This window comes from Phodopus roborovskii, unplaced genomic scaffold (genome assembly GCF_943737965.1).
Source record: "Phodopus roborovskii unplaced genomic scaffold, PHOROB, whole genome shotgun sequence".
NCBI lineage: Eukaryota > Metazoa > Chordata > Mammalia > Rodentia > Cricetidae > Phodopus > Phodopus roborovskii.
In genome coordinates this window covers 4,684,390-4,702,442 of record NW_026126689.1, presented here as the reverse complement: position 1 = coordinate 4,702,442, position 18,053 = coordinate 4,684,390, and the positions used below count along the sequence as shown (strand labels likewise).

General features: G+C 40.8%; 2 protein-coding genes across 2 annotated transcripts; both read right to left on the bottom strand.

The window, feature by feature from the left end:
• Window positions 1–793: 793 nt before the first annotated feature.
• LOC127214306 (trypsin V-A-like) lies at window positions 794–10,907 on the bottom strand. Its single transcript, XM_051174697.1, is given in 8 exon segments — window positions 794–943; window positions 1,465–1,603; window positions 2,225–2,396; window positions 2,399–2,478; window positions 3,665–3,753; window positions 3,755–3,822; window positions 9,172–9,190; window positions 10,833–10,907. Coding segments are annotated over 8 exon segments (792 nt in total).
• Window positions 10,908–12,884: 1,977 nt separating this feature from the next.
• LOC127214217 (trypsin-4-like) lies at window positions 12,885–16,220 on the bottom strand. The gene is given in 6 exon segments (XM_051174615.1): window positions 12,885–13,034; window positions 13,536–13,672; window positions 14,175–14,276; window positions 14,279–14,424; window positions 14,711–14,882; window positions 16,181–16,220. Coding segments are annotated over 6 exon segments (747 nt in total).
• Window positions 16,221–18,053: the final 1,833 nt, after the last annotated feature.

The window sequence follows — 18,053 nt, the reverse complement described above, 5'->3', positions numbered from 1 at the left end:
CATCTCTTGCCTGCTCAAACATTGCAGACAGTAGTGACTCCCAGTCCTTCATAACATCCCAGTGATGTGGGACCAACAATAAGCACAGCTCTATCTAAGTAGCCAATGACCAGAAAAACCAAACCACAGCACTGTGGTGCAGTGATGTCTTAGATAAATCACCCACAGGCAAAGCTGGAAAACTGTCACCAACAATTCTCCAGAGGGCACTGGTATACAGGAGGACCCCAGAGGACTGACACCCAAGAGAAGGGGAAATCGGAAAATGCAAGAATCTTGTCTAAACATTTCCAAATCCTGAGTTTTAGCTTCTGGTATCTCCACAAAACACTGGCTGGTTTGAAGATGAAAGACAAAGTGAATATTATATCACACTGCAGGTAGGAACAGGAAAATCTATTTAGCAATAGATTTTAATTCTACTTTTTTGGAAAGTCATGAGCACATATAAATGTTTATATTTATACTGTGACCCAATGTGTGCTGTAACAGAATCTTGTCCCTTGACTAGTCTGATATAATAAGAGTAATTTTATTGAAGGGAACCCTGTTTCGGGCTCACTGTCTCACAGAGTCTGGAACACAACAGGTGGCGATGAAATTGTCTGAGAAGGCTGCATTGAATGACTGAATAACACCCAAACTTGCTTTTATTGCTCAACCTCGCCCAATTTCTCACTCTAGCATCAAGATTGAAAAGACCCAGAGCAGAGGAAAGTGTTTTCTTTTCCACATAGTTTGGAGAGAGAGAAGGAAGGTCACCAGGGGGTGATTCCTGAAGAGATAAAGGCACTTAGTTTTCAGCAATGGTCTGGTGAATCCAATTCAAGTAGTTGCAGACCTCGGCATAGACACCAGGTTTCCCTTTCGAAGCACAGCCGTCGCTCCAGGAAACAACACCCTGGAGTGGTCCATCACAGATCACAGGGCCGCCAGAATCATACTGAGCAACAAAGATGAAATATTTAGACTTGGGTATATACCTTGAGGAATAATCCGATTCGAGATGTTCTTTCATGTTCCCAGGGTACTATTGTCCCCTGACCCTCCACAAAGCACTGACTATCCTTAACACTCCAGTTTTCAATCTATTCAGTGTTTCTAGTTGTATTGCTTTGCCTGTTTTTGTGTCCCCTGCAGTCATTGTATTGGAAAGGGCAGAAAAGAATAAAGGCTGCAGAGATCTCATGTGACTCACAAGCTCTGTCTCTTTCATATGGACTCAACCCCACAATACAAGGCTGCTTGGGTTTACGCTTTCCACAGCATCAGCTCTTTGGCCCCTTACCCATAATAGTCATCACCACACCACAAAGAGAACTCGAGCAAATGTTTTCTCAAAGCCCTCCTTCACCTCCCAGATTGAGACCCGGGTACAGATTTGCCCTTTCCCGTCTCAAAGGAGAAATATGGTGAGTAAGGGAGGCGGGCCATGGCGACAGAGATAGTTAAGAGGAAATTCACCTGGCAAGAGTCCTTTCCACCTTCCAGGAAGCCGAGACAGAACACGTTTTCAGTGATTCGATGTGAATAGGCCTTGTGGCAAATGCAGTCCGACAGGACGGAGCATTCAGACACTGAAGGAGTGAGGCAATCCGAGAGGCTAAGGGTAAAACTCCAGTTAATCACACTGACTTAATATTTATTTCCTATTCTGTCTAGTACTTTTCATAAGAGCATTTCTCTTCCATTTTCAAAGCTTCATCTTGTTCTGAGGACACCAGGCATGAATGTGCACACACGCGCACACACACACACACACACACACACACACAGAGAGAGAGAGAGAGCATGCACACATAAAACATAAAAAGTAAACATTTAAAAGCAATCTATAATTTAGAAGATTTCAATAATTTTACTCACTATTTACTCTTTCTCTGGCATTAATACCAGCCTCCCTTTCTCTCAAATCCAGGGGCTTCTGCCAGTGCTGAGTCCAATACCCTCTGCTCTGGACATTTATTCTACTCATAGTTTTCAGACCATCTTATCAAGACACACACTCCTTGATGCTTTCCTAAATTAATATTTTTCTGCCTTGATAGGATCATTGGGGGAAATGTCCTAACTTCAGCTAGCATCTCTCAAGTGGCAGGTTCAAAGCTGCCCTCTGAGAACCAGGCTTTGAATGAGAATGTGTACTTACCGCCATTAGGGTGCCATTCGCTTCCAGTACTCACACACTCACCACTTTTACCACTTTTATATCTCACAGAGACACTTATCTCCAGATTTCAGAAAGCCCCAGCCAGACACGAGACATCCAGAACCAGCTGACGGACAGGACATTGGTAGAGGGACTGTGGACACTTGAGAGTTGATGGTAGCTGGTGATTTCAGCTTAATCAGCGTGACGTCGTTGTCAATATTCCATGTAGTATAATCAGGGTGGGAATAATCTTAGCTGCATCAATGAACTGCTCACCACCTTCAATTTCATCAATGTTATGTTCTCCAAGACGCACCTGTATATGTCTGGGTTTAAGGATTAAAAGTTTTAGGGTCCTGTTTCCAGCTCATGTTTAGGCAGCCATACTGGTGAGACTTTGGGGGTTTAGCTCTGCACAAGAATAACACCAATAGACACGTTAAGGTTGACTAGGGAAAGACCCCTAGGCCTCAACCCTACACAAAGAAGTACAGGCAACTGCAGCTAAGGGACAAGCCCATCAATGGGTTAAATCAATATACAATGATCACCCTGAAAACATTATACATGTACATGTGGCAAACATACAAGTAACATTGTAGAGACCAAGCAGGTTGTACACACACACACACACACACACACACACACACACACACACTCATGTGTGTGCGCCATAACAACAATTAATGGAAAAAGAGGCCATGAATTTGAAACTAAGGAGGGGTAATATGGGATGTGAAGTGAAGAGAGGGGAAGTATGCAATTATATAATAACAAAAATAAAAGAAAACAATTAAAAAAGTTTAAGTGTCCAACGTGAATAACCTTTCCTTTCTCCAGTCCCCATCAATCACGAGTGTAAACATAACTCCCCACTTAAGCACAGATCACTGAAATACGCACCCACTACCAATCCTGGCATAGGCTACAGAAATCCTTAGTGTCTCTGGTAGCAGAGCCTCACAGCCCACCATCATCTTATAATTGGGAGGTATAGGAATGGAAAGCAAACTATATCTTAGAAACAGATATACTTCTGTTTAGAACAAAAGATTGCTGAATATTGACTGGTACTTTCTACTTGTTGGAATCCCCAAAGCAAAAGTCAGAGGGATAGAAATAAATATAGGGAACAGATCAAATTATTTTTATTCGTGCTGTGGCACTAGAAGTATGATGTTTTGGTTAACCTGGTGTGCAGTTTCATTCTGACTGAGCTATACTTCTTAGGGCTCAGCTTTGTAAAGCTCTTCCAAGGGTCCATCACCAACCACCCTCTTCCTTTTGCACCATAATTTAGGAAGACAGCAATGAATTTTAAGGGTGTCCACCCATGTTAACATCTTCCATGATAAATTAATATCATAGCTAGTAAAAGCATGGGTGACCAACGAGTCACATAAGGCCAGAATGTTTTATCTATTAAGCATATTTCTGCCTTTACTCAAATTGAAATAGGTAAGCCTGGAGGATCAGGTGATTTTAGAGAGTAAGAATGTGAATAGTGGCTACTTACTGGTGATAGCAGACAATACCCACTGGTCAGTGGTGAGAGATGCTCCACATATGTGAGACCTGGCATTCAGTGATACTTGGTAGGGGGACAGAATGCTTCTGACAAGTGTAGCCCCCAACAATCCTGTCATCATTCTCCTCAGCAAGGGAAGAAGCTGTGAGAAAAAAGTGAGGAGCTCTCTGTTAATGGGCTTGGTCATTTTAACTCATGCGCCACGGGGTTTTATTCCAAACTAAGGACAAAAGAGATGACAATGTTCTTCTGTACCGCATGGTCAAGGCATGTCAATGTCTTCTGTACCGCATGGTCAAGGCATGTCAATGTCTTCTGTACCGCATGGTCAAGGCATGTCAATGTCTTCTGTACAGCATGGTCAAGGCATGTCAATGTCTTCTGTACAGCATGGTCAAGGCATGTCAACGTGATGGTTAAGTTCTATTGACGACTTCACAGGTTTTGGAATCACCTGGAAGACACACCTGTGTGTCTTTGTCAGGTTATTCCCGTGGGGGTTTAACTGCAGAAGGAAGACACAGTCTAATCATGAGTGACACTGTTGCGTGGGGTAGGGATCCGGGGCGGAACCAGAGCACGTGGCGTGGAAGCCTGAGGCACACTCTGGCGCTACCTCCCTGCTTCCTGACTGTCAGGATCTTAGACCCCACTTGCCTTACCCACACCCACACCCACTGTGAGCCATCCTCAGTAGAACTTCCCTGCCCATGTTGACTACACCCTTTGCAGTATAAGCCAAAACAAGTTTTTTCTTAAGTGGCTCCTGAATGATTTTGTCTCAACAGTGAGAAAAAGTAGCTTTTGGTAATCTTTTTGATTATTCATTATTCTGCACCTTGAACACAGACGGTGAATATATAATGATGAATAAACAAGCACTTTTGAAATATGTGTTTTGTTTGATGATATTTTCTGTTAGGACATAAATGTATATAGTGTATATATATATTCCATTAACAAACATACATTGTAGTACATACACATACCCACAAATTTTATACAAATCAGAGGCTCCTTAGAAAATAAATGTCCTATCACCACCACTTAATATCTAACCATTTAAAACCACAACCTCATCAATTTCCATGCAAATATGGAGAAAGCTTTGCAGTATAGGGTGGAGAGATGGCTCAGTAGGCACAGTTCTCTGTCCAAGCAAGGGGACCTGAGTTCAGCTCTTTAGCATCCTCATAAAAGTCAGGCATGGTGACATGCTCTACAGCCCCACTCCTGGGTGGGGGCGAGAGCAAATGAAGATGGAGACTATAACCAGAACCCACTGACTAACCACTAAGGCTGAAAATAGAAAATTTCAAGTTCAGTGAAGAGACCTTGTCTCAAAAACGTAAGGTAGAGAATGACAGAGAAACATATACAGTTAACTTCTGATCTTCATGTCCACAGATGAGTACATCAGCACACATGCACACACACACACACACACACACACACACACACACACACACACACACACTCATGTGTGTGCGCCATAACAACAATTAATGGAAAAAGAGGCCATGAATTTGAAACTAAGGAGGGGTAATATGGGATGTGAAGTGAAGAGAGGGGAAGTATGCAATTATATAATAACAAAAATAAAAGAAAACAATTAAAAAAGTTTAAGTGTCCAACGTGAATAACCTTTCCTTTCTCCAGTCCCCATCAATCACGAGTGTAAACATAACTCCCCACTTAAGCACAGATCACTGAAATACGCACCCACTACCAATCCTGGCATAGGCTACAGAAATCCTTAGTGTCTCTGGTAGCAGAGCCTCACAGCCCACCATCATCTTATAATTGGGAGGTATAGGAATGGAAAGCAAACTATATCTTAGAAACAGATATACTTCTGTTTAGAACAAAAGATTGCTGAATATTGACTGGTACTTTCTACTTGTTGGAATCCCCAAAGCAAAAGTCAGAGGGATAGAAATAAATATAGGGAACAGATCAAATTATTTTTATTCGTGCTGTGGCACTAGAAGTATGATGTTTTGGTTAACCTGGTGTGCAGTTTCATTCTGACTGAGCTATACTTCTTAGGGCTCAGCTTTGTAAAGCTCTTCCAAGGGTCCATCACCAACCACCCTCTTCCTTTTGCACCATAATTTAGGGAAGACAGCAATGAATTTTAAGGGTGTCCACCCATGTTAACATCTTCCATGATAAATTAATATCATAGCTAGTAAAAGCATGGGTGACCAACGAGTCACATAAGGCCAGAATGTTTTATCTATTAAGCATATTTCTGCCTTTACTCAAATTGAAATAGGTAAGCCTGGAGGATCAGGTGATTTTAGAGAGTAAGAATGTGAATAGTGGCTACTTACTGGTGATAGCAGACAATACCCACTGGTCAGTGGTGAGAGATGCTCCACATATGTGAGACCTGGCATTCAGTGATACTTGGTAGGGGGACAGAATGCTTCTGACAAGTGTAGCCCCCAACAATCCTGTCATCATTCTCCTCAGCAAGGGAAGAAGCTGTGAGAAAAAAGTGAGGAGCTCTCTGTTAATGGGCTTGGTCATTTTAACTCATGCGCCACGGGGTTTTATTCCAAACTAAGGACAAAAGAGATGACAATGTTCTTCTGTACCGCATGGTCAAGGCATGTCAATGTCTTCTGTACCGCATGGTCAAGGCATGTCAATGTCTTCTGTACCGCATGGTCAAGGCATGTCAATGTCTTCTGTACAGCATGGTCAAGGCATGTCAATGTCTTCTGTACAGCATGGTCAAGGCATGTCAACGTGATGGTTAAGTTCTATTGACGACTTCACAGGTTTTGGAATCACCTGGAAGACACACCTGTGTGTCTTTGTCAGGTTATTCCCGTGGGGGTTTAACTGCAGAAGGAAGACACAGTCTAATCATGAGTGACACTGTTGCGTGGGGTAGGGATCCGGGGCGGAACCAGAGCACGTGGCGTGGAAGCCTGAGGCACACTCTGGCGCTACCTCCCTGCTTCCTGACTGTCAGGATCTTAGACCCCACTTGCCTTACCCACACCCACACCCACTGTGAGCCATCCTCAGTAGAACTTCCCTGCCCATGTTGACTACACCCTTTGCAGTATAAGCCAAAACAAGTTTTTTCTTAAGTGGCTCCTGAATGATTTTGTCTCAACAGTGAGAAAAAGTAGCTTTTGGTAATCTTTTTGATTATTCATTATTCTGCACCTTGAACACAGACGGTGAATATATAATGATGAATAAACAAGCACTTTTGAAATATGTGTTTTGTTTGATGATATTTTCTGTTAGGACATAAATGTATATAGTGTATATATATATTCCATTAACAAACATACATTGTAGTACATACACATACCCACAAATTTTATACAAATCAGAGGCTCCTTAGAAAATAAATGTCCTATCACCACCACTTAATATCTAACCATTTAAAACCACAACCTCATCAATTTCCATGCAAATATGGAGAAAGCTTTGCAGTATAGGGTGGAGAGATGGCTCAGTAGGCACAGTTCTCTGTCCAAGCAAGGGGACCTGAGTTCAGCTCTTTAGCATCCTCATAAAAGTCAGGCATGGTGACATGCTCTACAGCCCCACTCCTGGGTGGGGGCGAGAGCAAATGAAGATGGAGACTATAACCAGAACCCACTGACTAACCACTAAGGCTGAAAATAGAAAATTTCAAGTTCAGTGAAGAGACCTTGTCTCAAAAACGTAAGGTAGAGAATGACAGAGAAACATATACAGTTAACTTCTGATCTTCATGTCCACAGATGAGTACATCAGCACACATGCACACACACACACACACACACACACACACACACACACACACACACACACACACACAAAAAAAAGAAAACCTTCCAGGAGTTTTCCTGGTGTATGTCTGTGGTAGTTGATGAAATGTTAAAATGGAAAAGCTACCTCCATAAGTTAATAAAAAGGGGATGTTTAAATGCTGTAAGAGAACATTCTATCCTGTAAGTAAATGATGGCTTTGCTTTTTTTTTAATTTAATCAACTTCTTTCTTGGAGTCTAGAATAAATTCTCATATCATTTGTAAATTTATGAGTTCTAGACTAACAAGTCTATAGTGAGTTTCAGCATAGCATGAACAACCCATAGGTGAAACTGTTCTCTCAATAAAACACTCTTGTCCACAAATGCAAATGAAAATAAATATCTGTTTAAATCTTTTTAAATTATCTGACTATCCTTCCAACATCAAACAAATCATTCACCATTTTCATATAGTCCAACTATCTATTGATAATTATTACAGCTCCAAGTATATTTTATTCAAAAACATTCATTCTATTATCCAGTACTTAAATACTTTTAGAAAAGAAATTTCTAGACAAGTATACAAACACATCACATTTATACTGGTTCTACATAGGAAAAGTAAATATTAAATTTTAATAATAAAATTTTAGTAGCATTAGAAATGGTAGTATTGAAAACACTCATCTCTCTTTTTTATCACAATTGCATGACTTGTGAGTTTATATTAGGGAGATTTCACTTAAAAAGTTGTCTGGAGCTTTTTTTCCTCTCTCTTTTCTCTCTCCTTCCTATTCTCGCTCTCTTTCCTCTGTTCCCCTGAGGTAGACAGGACTTTTCCTGTCTCTTCTCTTTTGTCCTCTCTCTTTACCTCTTTTCTTATTCCTCCTCCCTCCTCTTCCAAATAAAACTTCTCACTTAGAAAACCAAAAAGTTGTCTGGAAACACAGCCCAAGATTTTTATCAATGAAGAAAAATCTTTTCATCTGTTGTGATGTTTTTGGGTAATAACTGCCCTGCGGGGTTCAGGGCTCATGGGCTTCGGTGATCACAGCGTCACTAAGGAGTGCAGACTTAGAAGCCAGTGGAGTGTGTGTGTGTGTGTGTGTGTGTGTGTGTGTGTATGTGTGTGTGCGTGCGTGCGTGCGTGCGTGCGTGTGTGTGTGTGTGTGTGTGTAAGCAGTATCCTTTCTCTTCTCTTCTAAATTCCTGGGATCTACATGGAAGATCAAAACACCTTCTTTTTCTTTGTGAGGCCTCCTCCCTGCATGGTGTGAATTTCCGCCATTGACTGAGATTTAATCTCTGTTAAGCATGGCTACTATACACTCGTGTCTCTACCTCTTAAGATTCTTGCTTGTAGCCCTTATATGCAATGAGCATTGTTGATTTTCCTGGAGGAAAATAGAAACTTATAATTCTGATGCTTACAGATTCATTAATTTGAAAGACTCGCCCACAGTTCCCAGGAGGACGAAGAAGAGTATCTTCATGGTTGGTCACTGGCTCAGGACCAGGCAATGAGAGGGGGGGTCTTTCCTCTAGGGTAGTTATATCTCCACAGGCACCAATGACTCCCATGGTCTCAGGTGCCAAAAAAGTGACTTCACTGGAAAGTCACAAATCCAAATCTAGAATCCTATTCTGTGACAGGTGATGTATCGTTCAAGACTTAATTAACATTTTCCCAGGATGTTATGGGAATGGAATCTGAAAACCCACCTGGTGGGAACTGGTCCTCCTAAAAGGAAAATATATTGGTATGAGGTCATAGATAAGAGCTGAAAGTTTCCAGACACTCAGCCAAATGTCTTGATAGTTGTTTTGCTGACATTTGAACAATTTTCCAAGGGATTATCATAAAGACAGAACTCTTGGTATTCTGGCTGCTTTGTCTTAGAGTAATTCTAACCAATCATGGTATTTGTTATTATTAATGGAACATGGAGCTTCAATTTCCTTGAAAGAAATGATCCAGTAACTTTGCAGATAAGAAGGAAAATTAATGGATGGAAAATTCTATAAATGAACAATTCTTAAGTTTGAAATAACTTTGCCATACATAGTGGCACATGATTGTAGTGTTTGAACCTGAGAGATAGTCAGCAGATGAAGAAATTGAGTCATTACATGTTCAAGGCCAACTTACACTTTGTAGCATGACATTGTGCCAAAAAATATAACTAGGACATATTAATTCCCTGTTGTGGAACTTAATTGAAGATGTGTTACATTTGTTTATGCTGTGGAACATTTGTTTAGTGACACACAGATGTGTTGCTTTCTTTTATGTTGCATTGTTTAACTCTGTGAAGCTGGGTTACTTTGCCTGCCTAAAGCAACTGATTGGTCTAATAAAGAGTTGAACAGCCAAAATAAATGATCAAAAATTTTAAAAAAATGAGTTATAGTATTGTGCTTATTTTATTAACAATTAGTGAGGTTACTTTTTCTTTACTTTGAATAACTATAAGCTATACTTCTATTTTATACATAGGCAAATTAAATTCTATGTGGGATTTCTACTACTTGCTTTATCATGCATTTAGTTGGAGGTCCTGAAATGCATTCTCCCTGGGTAAGGCTATGAATGTGTTCTAAGTTCCCCATACAAGTTTATTCTCCCAGACAGCTATATGAGATGCCTGTTGAATTCATTACAGACAAGGGACCCAAGTCATATGTCGCTATACTAATAGCACCCCAAGTGCTGGTGGAGTCAGACTGTGCTCTCGTCAGATTGACACAGAATTCTTTATCAGTGATAGTGTCTATGGAGTCTCTACCACAGAAGACATTCAGTGCATCAAATCATTTCATCCCCACAGATGGCACTACACATATTACACAGCTTTAATGTTACTCTTCTTTGTTCTTGGAATTTCATACACATAAAATGAAACATGACCATACTCCCCTTCAGTTCATCCCAAATCCCCCCCAACCTGGCTCTTTACTAATTTCATCTCCTCTTGCTTTTATAGTCACTTATTTTACGTGTATGTATGTGTGCACCACAGGCGTGTGCATACTCTCAGAGGGCAGAAGAAGGCATCTGATCCCCCCCCCCCCCGAGATGGAGTTAACAGGCAGTTGTGAGCCACCCCATGAGGCAGCTTGGGAGTGTGCTCTGCTCGATTCTGTGCTTGAAGCCCACGTTGCAATGAACACGGACACTTTTAGAGGTGTCAAGAATATGGGTCATCTGCTGAACAATGCTAGTAGCCTTGAGTTACGCCTGTGCTAAGGCCCCAGAGGGGGGCTGTCTAAGGCTTTTGGAACTCAGATGGTACCAGCCTGTGCTCCAGACACTTCAGCAAAGCATCCTTCTTCAGAGTTGTGTTTCTGCATTGGTTCATTCTTTCTATTCCATGCCTCCTTACGGCACGGGAATGCCTTTCTTGGACCATTGCATTTTGGAAGTACGTAATTCTTTCACGAATTTCCAGGAGCACCATATTCCTGTACGTGCTTTGTGTCTCTGAGGTGATTTTTATCTTGGGATTTTGGTCACTTGGAACTGTTAGAGTGAAAACTAATGAGAAATATACTTCTTTTGAAGCTGGGACCTTTGAAATATTTTTTTAATAGTAGCCTGAGCTAGCAGAGACAATATGCTTCCTTTCCTTAGGTGTGTGTGTGTGTGTGTGTGTGTGTGTGTGTGTGTATAGTGTTTTTTAATGTTTTACATATCAATCCCAGTTCCCTCTCCCTCCCTCCCATGCCCTGTGACCCGACCCTCCCATCCCATCTACTCCCCCTCCACAGGTAGGGTGGGGGATCATCAAAATCTGTCAAGTCATTTGGAGTAGGGACTAAGCCCTCCCTCCTGTCTCTAGGTTAAGGGAGTGTCCCTCCATGGGGATGTGCTCTCAAAGTTCTTTCGTGCACCAGGGATACATCCTGGTTCCACTGTCTGAGGTCCCTTAGACTGCCCAGGCCTTCTAACTGAGCCCCATGTTCAGGGGGTCTGGGTCAGTCCTGTGCTGGATTCCCAGCCATCAATCTAGGGGCCGTTAGCGCCTACTTGTTCAGGTCAGCTGTCTCTGTGGGTTTCTGTAGCCTGGTCTTGGCCCCATCTTCTTATCACTCTGCCTTTCTCCAACTGGATTCCAGGAGTTCCATTCAGTGTTTAGCTGTGGGTGTCTGCTTCTGTTTCCATCAGCTACTGGATGAGAGCTCTAGGATGTGCGATCTGAGCAACAGTGGAGAGGCTACCTTAAATGCCCTTCCCTGGTAATGAGATTGATGACTACTTTATCTGCCATCCTGGACTTTTCTTTTCTATACTCTTCCATTTACCACACTGTGCTTTGGCTCAAGCCCATTCTGTCCTTCATTTCCCTTGAGCATCGCAAATAATCCCAGGAAGAATTTTCAGGGTCTTCGGCGACAATTATGTAGTTTGGCAATCCATAAACAAATGGTGACTGGTGGGAATCAGTTAAGAAAGCATGCTTGTGTCTCTTCTACTACTGATACAAAAATGCAGGTGACAGCTCTGTGCCCAATGAAACGTGACAGTGGGGGAGTTCCCCTCCTTTCTGTAAACATCTATCGTTTGTAGTTGTTTTTGAACATGGTTCTTAATACACGTGTAATCCGTATTTGGACGAAGGCTTTGGTGACAAGAGGTGACTCAGAGGCCAAAATTTAGAGGGAAAAATGTCTTTGAAATATTTCTTCAAGGTCTTTAGAGACTGCTCAGAGATACAGGGCATACAACATTCTTGCAGAAGTCCAGCGCTTGCCTCCCAGGAACCCCATAGGAGGCTCTAAAATCCCTGTACGTGTAGAACAAAGACATCTAACACCTCTTCCCTCTACAGGCACCTGGCGTTCATGCGCACACCTCCACACAGGCACACACATATGTGTAATTGGAAAAAAAATCTTAAATTTCTCCATCAGGCATCATAGAAATTCTCAGCATTTAAAATATTATGAAAAAAGTAAAAAGCAAGGAAAGACACAGCACTGTGTTAGGGCATAAAAGGAATGCTCATTTGTACAGACAGTAATTTGTAATGTCTGTGGTTTCATGTCATCTCCCTTAGGTTATGGATATACAAACTGGGACGAAACAAGTTGTATTCGATAACAGTATCTTAGAAAGCATGTATCCTACCTGTTAATAAAACATTAATTATAATACAAAATACACTGGTAATTGCAAGCACATTTACCTCTACATCCACTCTACCCCACACACCCTTGAAGGACACCAGTAAATCCTTATTGTTCGATGACTGCTTAATTATAACAATTTTCTCAGCTCTCTTTGTTCTCATTTAGCATCAAGTTTTTTAGGGAGCATCAAATAAGGCATTCACAGAGATAGAGCAGGAGAAAATGCATTTATTCTAGACTCATTTGAGGAGGAGGAAGGAAGAGACATGGATTAGGAACAGGTGACTCGTGGGAGGGAAGAGAACTCAGTTGGCAGCCATGGTCTCCCGAATCCAGCCCAGGTAGTTACAGACCTTGGTGTAGACCCCAGGCTTGCCTCTCAGCGCACAACCATAACCCCAGGAGACAATGCCCTGGAGCTCTCCATTGCAGGCCACAGGGCCACCAGAGTCACCCTGGTCCGAAAGAAAAGAACATTACATTATGCTTATGCTGGTGTCAGAGAGTGGACTCCAAGATGGTTCCCCTTTATCATGGGGCAAGTGTAGTGGGTATTGGTGCCCTGAGAATCGGTGCAGATTCCCTGCATATCTAATTACAGTTTTTCCACCCTTTCTCTATAACCATGAGATTTTTTAATTGGCACATAATTTCAGGAAAGCCTGAGGGCTTCACGTATTACTTGCTGTTCTTTTTGCTGTTCATCCAACTTGGTCACAACCCATAAACCAGTTTCTCAGAAACTTGCTTTTATAGGCTATTCACATACACTCTTCTGTATTTATTTTACCCTCGTGCTTAATCAAGAATATAGCAATGGAAAAGCTCGTTTGTTCACTTGTTTCGTCTCACATGAAACCTTACAGACACATGTGCCCGCTTCTTAGCCAGGAGAAATACACTGACGAGGAGAGAGACACACTGTAATATTTGGGAAGGAGTGAAGGAACACTCACATCACAGGAGTCCTTTCCACCCTCCAGGAAGCCCAGGCAGAACATGTTGCTGGTGATCACGCCTGGGTAGGACCTTTTGCAAGAACTGTCAGAGAGGACGGGAGCATCGAGGCACTGAAGGATTGCTGGGTATTTGCCTGTTGAGAGCAAAAATGGAGGCACACTCAATATCTTCCATGAGGTCTCTACTTCTTTCCCAGACATCTGTAATTCAAAAGTTAGGTTTTTTGTAGAAGACTTTTTTTACATTAGTTTTAACTAATAAGGTGTTCTTTCTATGACAATGATATCATTGACTTTGGATTTCTGATCCTGGGACAGTGTTTCCTCTAAGAGGTAGATAACCTCAGGCGACAATACATCCTTGGTCATCTCCTCTCTTGTCACTTGAGGTTTTATTTCCTTCTCATCATAGATTACACCAGTTAAATATCTCAGCATCTTGCTAAAGTATCACTCTTACTGTGTTTTCCAAATGGTCTCAGGAAAGCAACCTTCTAGACTCCAAATAGGTACTGGCCAAGTGGAAAACGTCTGGAAGCATGGCTCGAAGTGAGAATTTGGCCATGTTGACCACCAATGTCGACCTTTCATCTTTCATGTCTATACACATGGAACTTACGTTTCATTGACACTTACCTCCAAGGTTCACAGTATTTCCCCAGCCAGATACAAGGCACTGAGTACCAGAAGCTGGGCAGGATCTTGGCAGAGAGATTGTGGACACTTGATAGCTTAGGGTGCAGGTGATTTCAGTTTAATAAGCATGATGTCATTGTCTGCAGTGTCTTCATTGTACTTGGGATGGCGAATTATCTTTCCTGCATCAATGAATTGCTCACCACCCTCAAGTACCTTAATATTGTGTTCTCCCAGGCGAACCTGAAGTCTCCTGCATTAAAATATTAAGGATTTCTTAGCATCCCCGTTGAGCTGTTTCTCTTCCAAGCTCAAAGTCCAGAGTATAAAAATAGAAACACGATCTTCTTAAAACATCCAACCCTATAAAGATTATGTAGTTCAGGTAGTATAATTCCCTCCCACCAGTGTGCAGGATTAAGGGTTCCTTAGTTTGTTTTCAGTCAGTACAGACTCACAAAAGGCTATCCTCTTGGAGATAGTGAGAGAGGACTGATGGGCCATAGATTGCAGGGATTTGAGTATTGTTTCCTTACTTTCCTTTGTAGCAGTGAGCTGCAGACAATACCCACTGGTCACTGATGAGAGAGCCACCACACTGATGTCCAGTGTTATCATTCAAGGACACCTGGTAAGGAATGGAATTCTTCGGACAGTTGTAGCCTCCAATGATTTTATCATCATCATCACCATTAGCAGGGAAAGCCACTGGGGAAGATTTTTTTTTTATTTGTCATTAGCACAAGAAGACTTGTCTCAAAACTCATCTTGCATGTGAAGTTTGTACAGACCAACCAGAAAAGGACATGTGTCCTCCTGTTGACTAAAATGTGTTTGTAGTATTTTAAAAGGTACCATTTTTAACTTTAGCATATCCTGTTTTGATATCATTGCTAACAGAATCTAAACTTGCAAAATTTTGTTCATGTGTTTGCACTCTCTCTCTCTCTCTCTCTCTCTCTCTCTCTCTCTCTCTCTCTCTCTCTCTCTGTGTGTGTGTGTGTGTTTATAGCATAGGGTTCCTGTGGATCACCTTCCAAGTGACTACTCTATCTCTTCACTACTTGGGTCCCAGAATCTATAGTGAGTCCTAAGGCGTGGTGGCAAGCACCTTTACACAAGGAACCATTTTGCAGTCCTAGTAATGTGTTTTACTGTATTTTTTGTCTTATTTATAACATACAAATGATTGAATGAATGAATTTATTAGATAGAAATTGTATACATGATTTAATCAATATCCTATGTTTTTCTTCCCAAAATTTTCTTTAATATAGTTTTCTACTGGATATATACCAATGTATTTAGCAGTTTAAATAAACAGTGATATCTGATATTTAGCAAACTGATATTTTTACATTTCCTACTAAGTTCTACATATGTATGTAATTTATATTTGCTACATCTACCCCCCCCCCAGAATTCTGTATAATTATAAATACTGTAATGACTCTCTCTGGGCCCTACATTCCAATATTTAAAATTGATGGTTCAAGTTTCCAAATATAAGAGAATTTACTCAATCAAAATTCATTTCAATTGCGAGAATTTATTGTTAAATTTACTTGTATTAACCTAGAAAAATATTTTTTTCTGCTGTTCACTATTGAATGACAGTACAATACAAGACCAATTTCGTTAGTAAAGGTTTACTGAGACAGAGTCTATGGTTTCTATCTATGAGCATAGCATATCTCTTCCAACTATGTTAACTCTGTAAATCATCAGACATTGTTCTTCCATAGCATCAGGATTTAATGTTGTCACCCTCTTTTTAGGGTAGAGAATAATTTCAGTTATTTGCTACCACTTCATAGAGAGGGGAATACACACAAGAGTCATGTGTCCTGTCCTTTCTTTTCCTGACTAACCCATAGAGTACATGAATGTAGTAAATGGTGTTGCTTGGTTACCTGCAGCTCCTTCCCCTTGGTCTATGTATTAATTGTCCTTTACGTTCCCACCCACAAAGCACAAACTCGTGAAATGTTCTTTGAAAGACTCACCAGCAGCTCCCAGGAAAGCAAGAACGGTGAAGACCTTCATGGCTTCTTGGTGTGTCTGGAGCGGACACTAGGAGGAAGGCTTTTCCTTGACAGCTATTTATACCTCCAAGTTTTAGTTTCAGTAGCCAGGACCACAGTGCCAAAAAGGATGATATCATGGAACGCACACAAAACCAAACTTAGAAATCTGCCCTGTGATTGATGACAGGTGATTCGGCACCGGGTTTACACATCACACCGGTTTTCCATAAAGGTATTGGGAATGCAAGCTACAATTCCAGGTGGTGGCAATGAGCTCCTGCAGTAGGAACATGTAGAGAGTTTAAGGTGCAGAGCTCAAGGCTTCTGAAATTCTAGACAAAATTTACAGAATATTTCTACCTTAAGAACAGTGTTAAATATTCAAGACAAATGCAAAGGATTATGGTATTATTGGCAGTCGAACAGTCTCTTAATTTTGGTTTTTCTTTCGTTCAATATTAGGTGGCTATTCCGACATAAGGCAGGGGTTTTGGGTTTCCCTTTAACAGTCATGCTTCTTTTTAGAGGAGAGAGTCATGTGTAAACTTCAAAGCCAGCTTTAATTTTTCATCCTTTCTGGAGAATCTCATAATACTTTGAGGGTAGCCTATAATCCTGATTTTTGGAAGTAATCCTAAGGGCTTTGAGCCACTTTACTTACATTTCCTGACTCATAACCTGACTTTCCTGACTTACTTGCAGGGGATTCAGAAATCATACAATGTGATTAAGGATCTAATTAGTTCTCTTTGTAAATGGAATTCTCTTATTTTGGAAAATTTGTTACCACGTTCTCACAAAATTTTCTGCAAGCTCTTTGTCAATGTTTGTTTTTTGTCCACGATGAGGAAATTTCAGTGTTAGTAAAAGGTACGAGGTAGGTACTACAGCTCCTATTGGCTCGATTCCTGCCAAGTGACAGCCTTAATTTCCCCTTCAGAATCAATTCAGAAAGTTTTCTTACACACGTCTTTAATTTTTACATTTATCTGGGTGGTAAAGAAATATCCATTCTGAGATATTATCTTATCTCTGTATAAGAATTACTGTGGAAGAAAGTGAAATGTTAACCACAATATACTCAAGCTCTGGATCCAAATGACTCACATGGGCATCCTGTAATTTATTTTCTACCAAAGCCAATTTTCTTTCAGCTTCAGCTGATCACTTCCTTGGACTATTTAAGACCCTATTATCTTGTAAGGTTTGAAACAAACTCCTTAGTTCCCGAGTTATCAGTCCAATTGTGGGCTGCTGTAGCCAGTTAATATCTCACAGCAATTTTTGAAAAATTATTAAGTGCTTGTAATTGATCTCTCCTGATTTGTACTTTCTGTGGTTGAACTTTTTGTAAACCTATCATATATCCTAGGTGACTAATAGAAAGTTCTCCTTGTATTTTTTCAGGATCAATTTGTGATCCACAAGAAAGCAAGATTTCTTCAAACATTTTCTCTAAGGTATCTGCTTCCAAATCAGCTAGTAAGATATCATCCATATAATGGCAAATTAAAAATTAAGTAAACTTTGCAAATTACTTCCTGTTGTATAGAATATTGACACAAGGTAGGGCTGTTTCACATCCTGCATGGAAGAATTTTCCACTGATGTCTTTTTAACAGTATTCAAGTTATTATGGGCAGGCACAGTGAAGGTAATTTTTTTTCTATCCAGTCTTTTAATTCAATCACTATAATAGACCCATCTTTAGGTAGTAGAGAAGGCAAGGGCATTCCAGTAAAGAACCGGTTTTTGGAATCACCTTATTAATGCTTCTTAGATATATTGCCATTCTCCATTCTCCAGATTTCTTTTTAATGACTACATAGAAGAATTCCAAGGACTGCTCAGT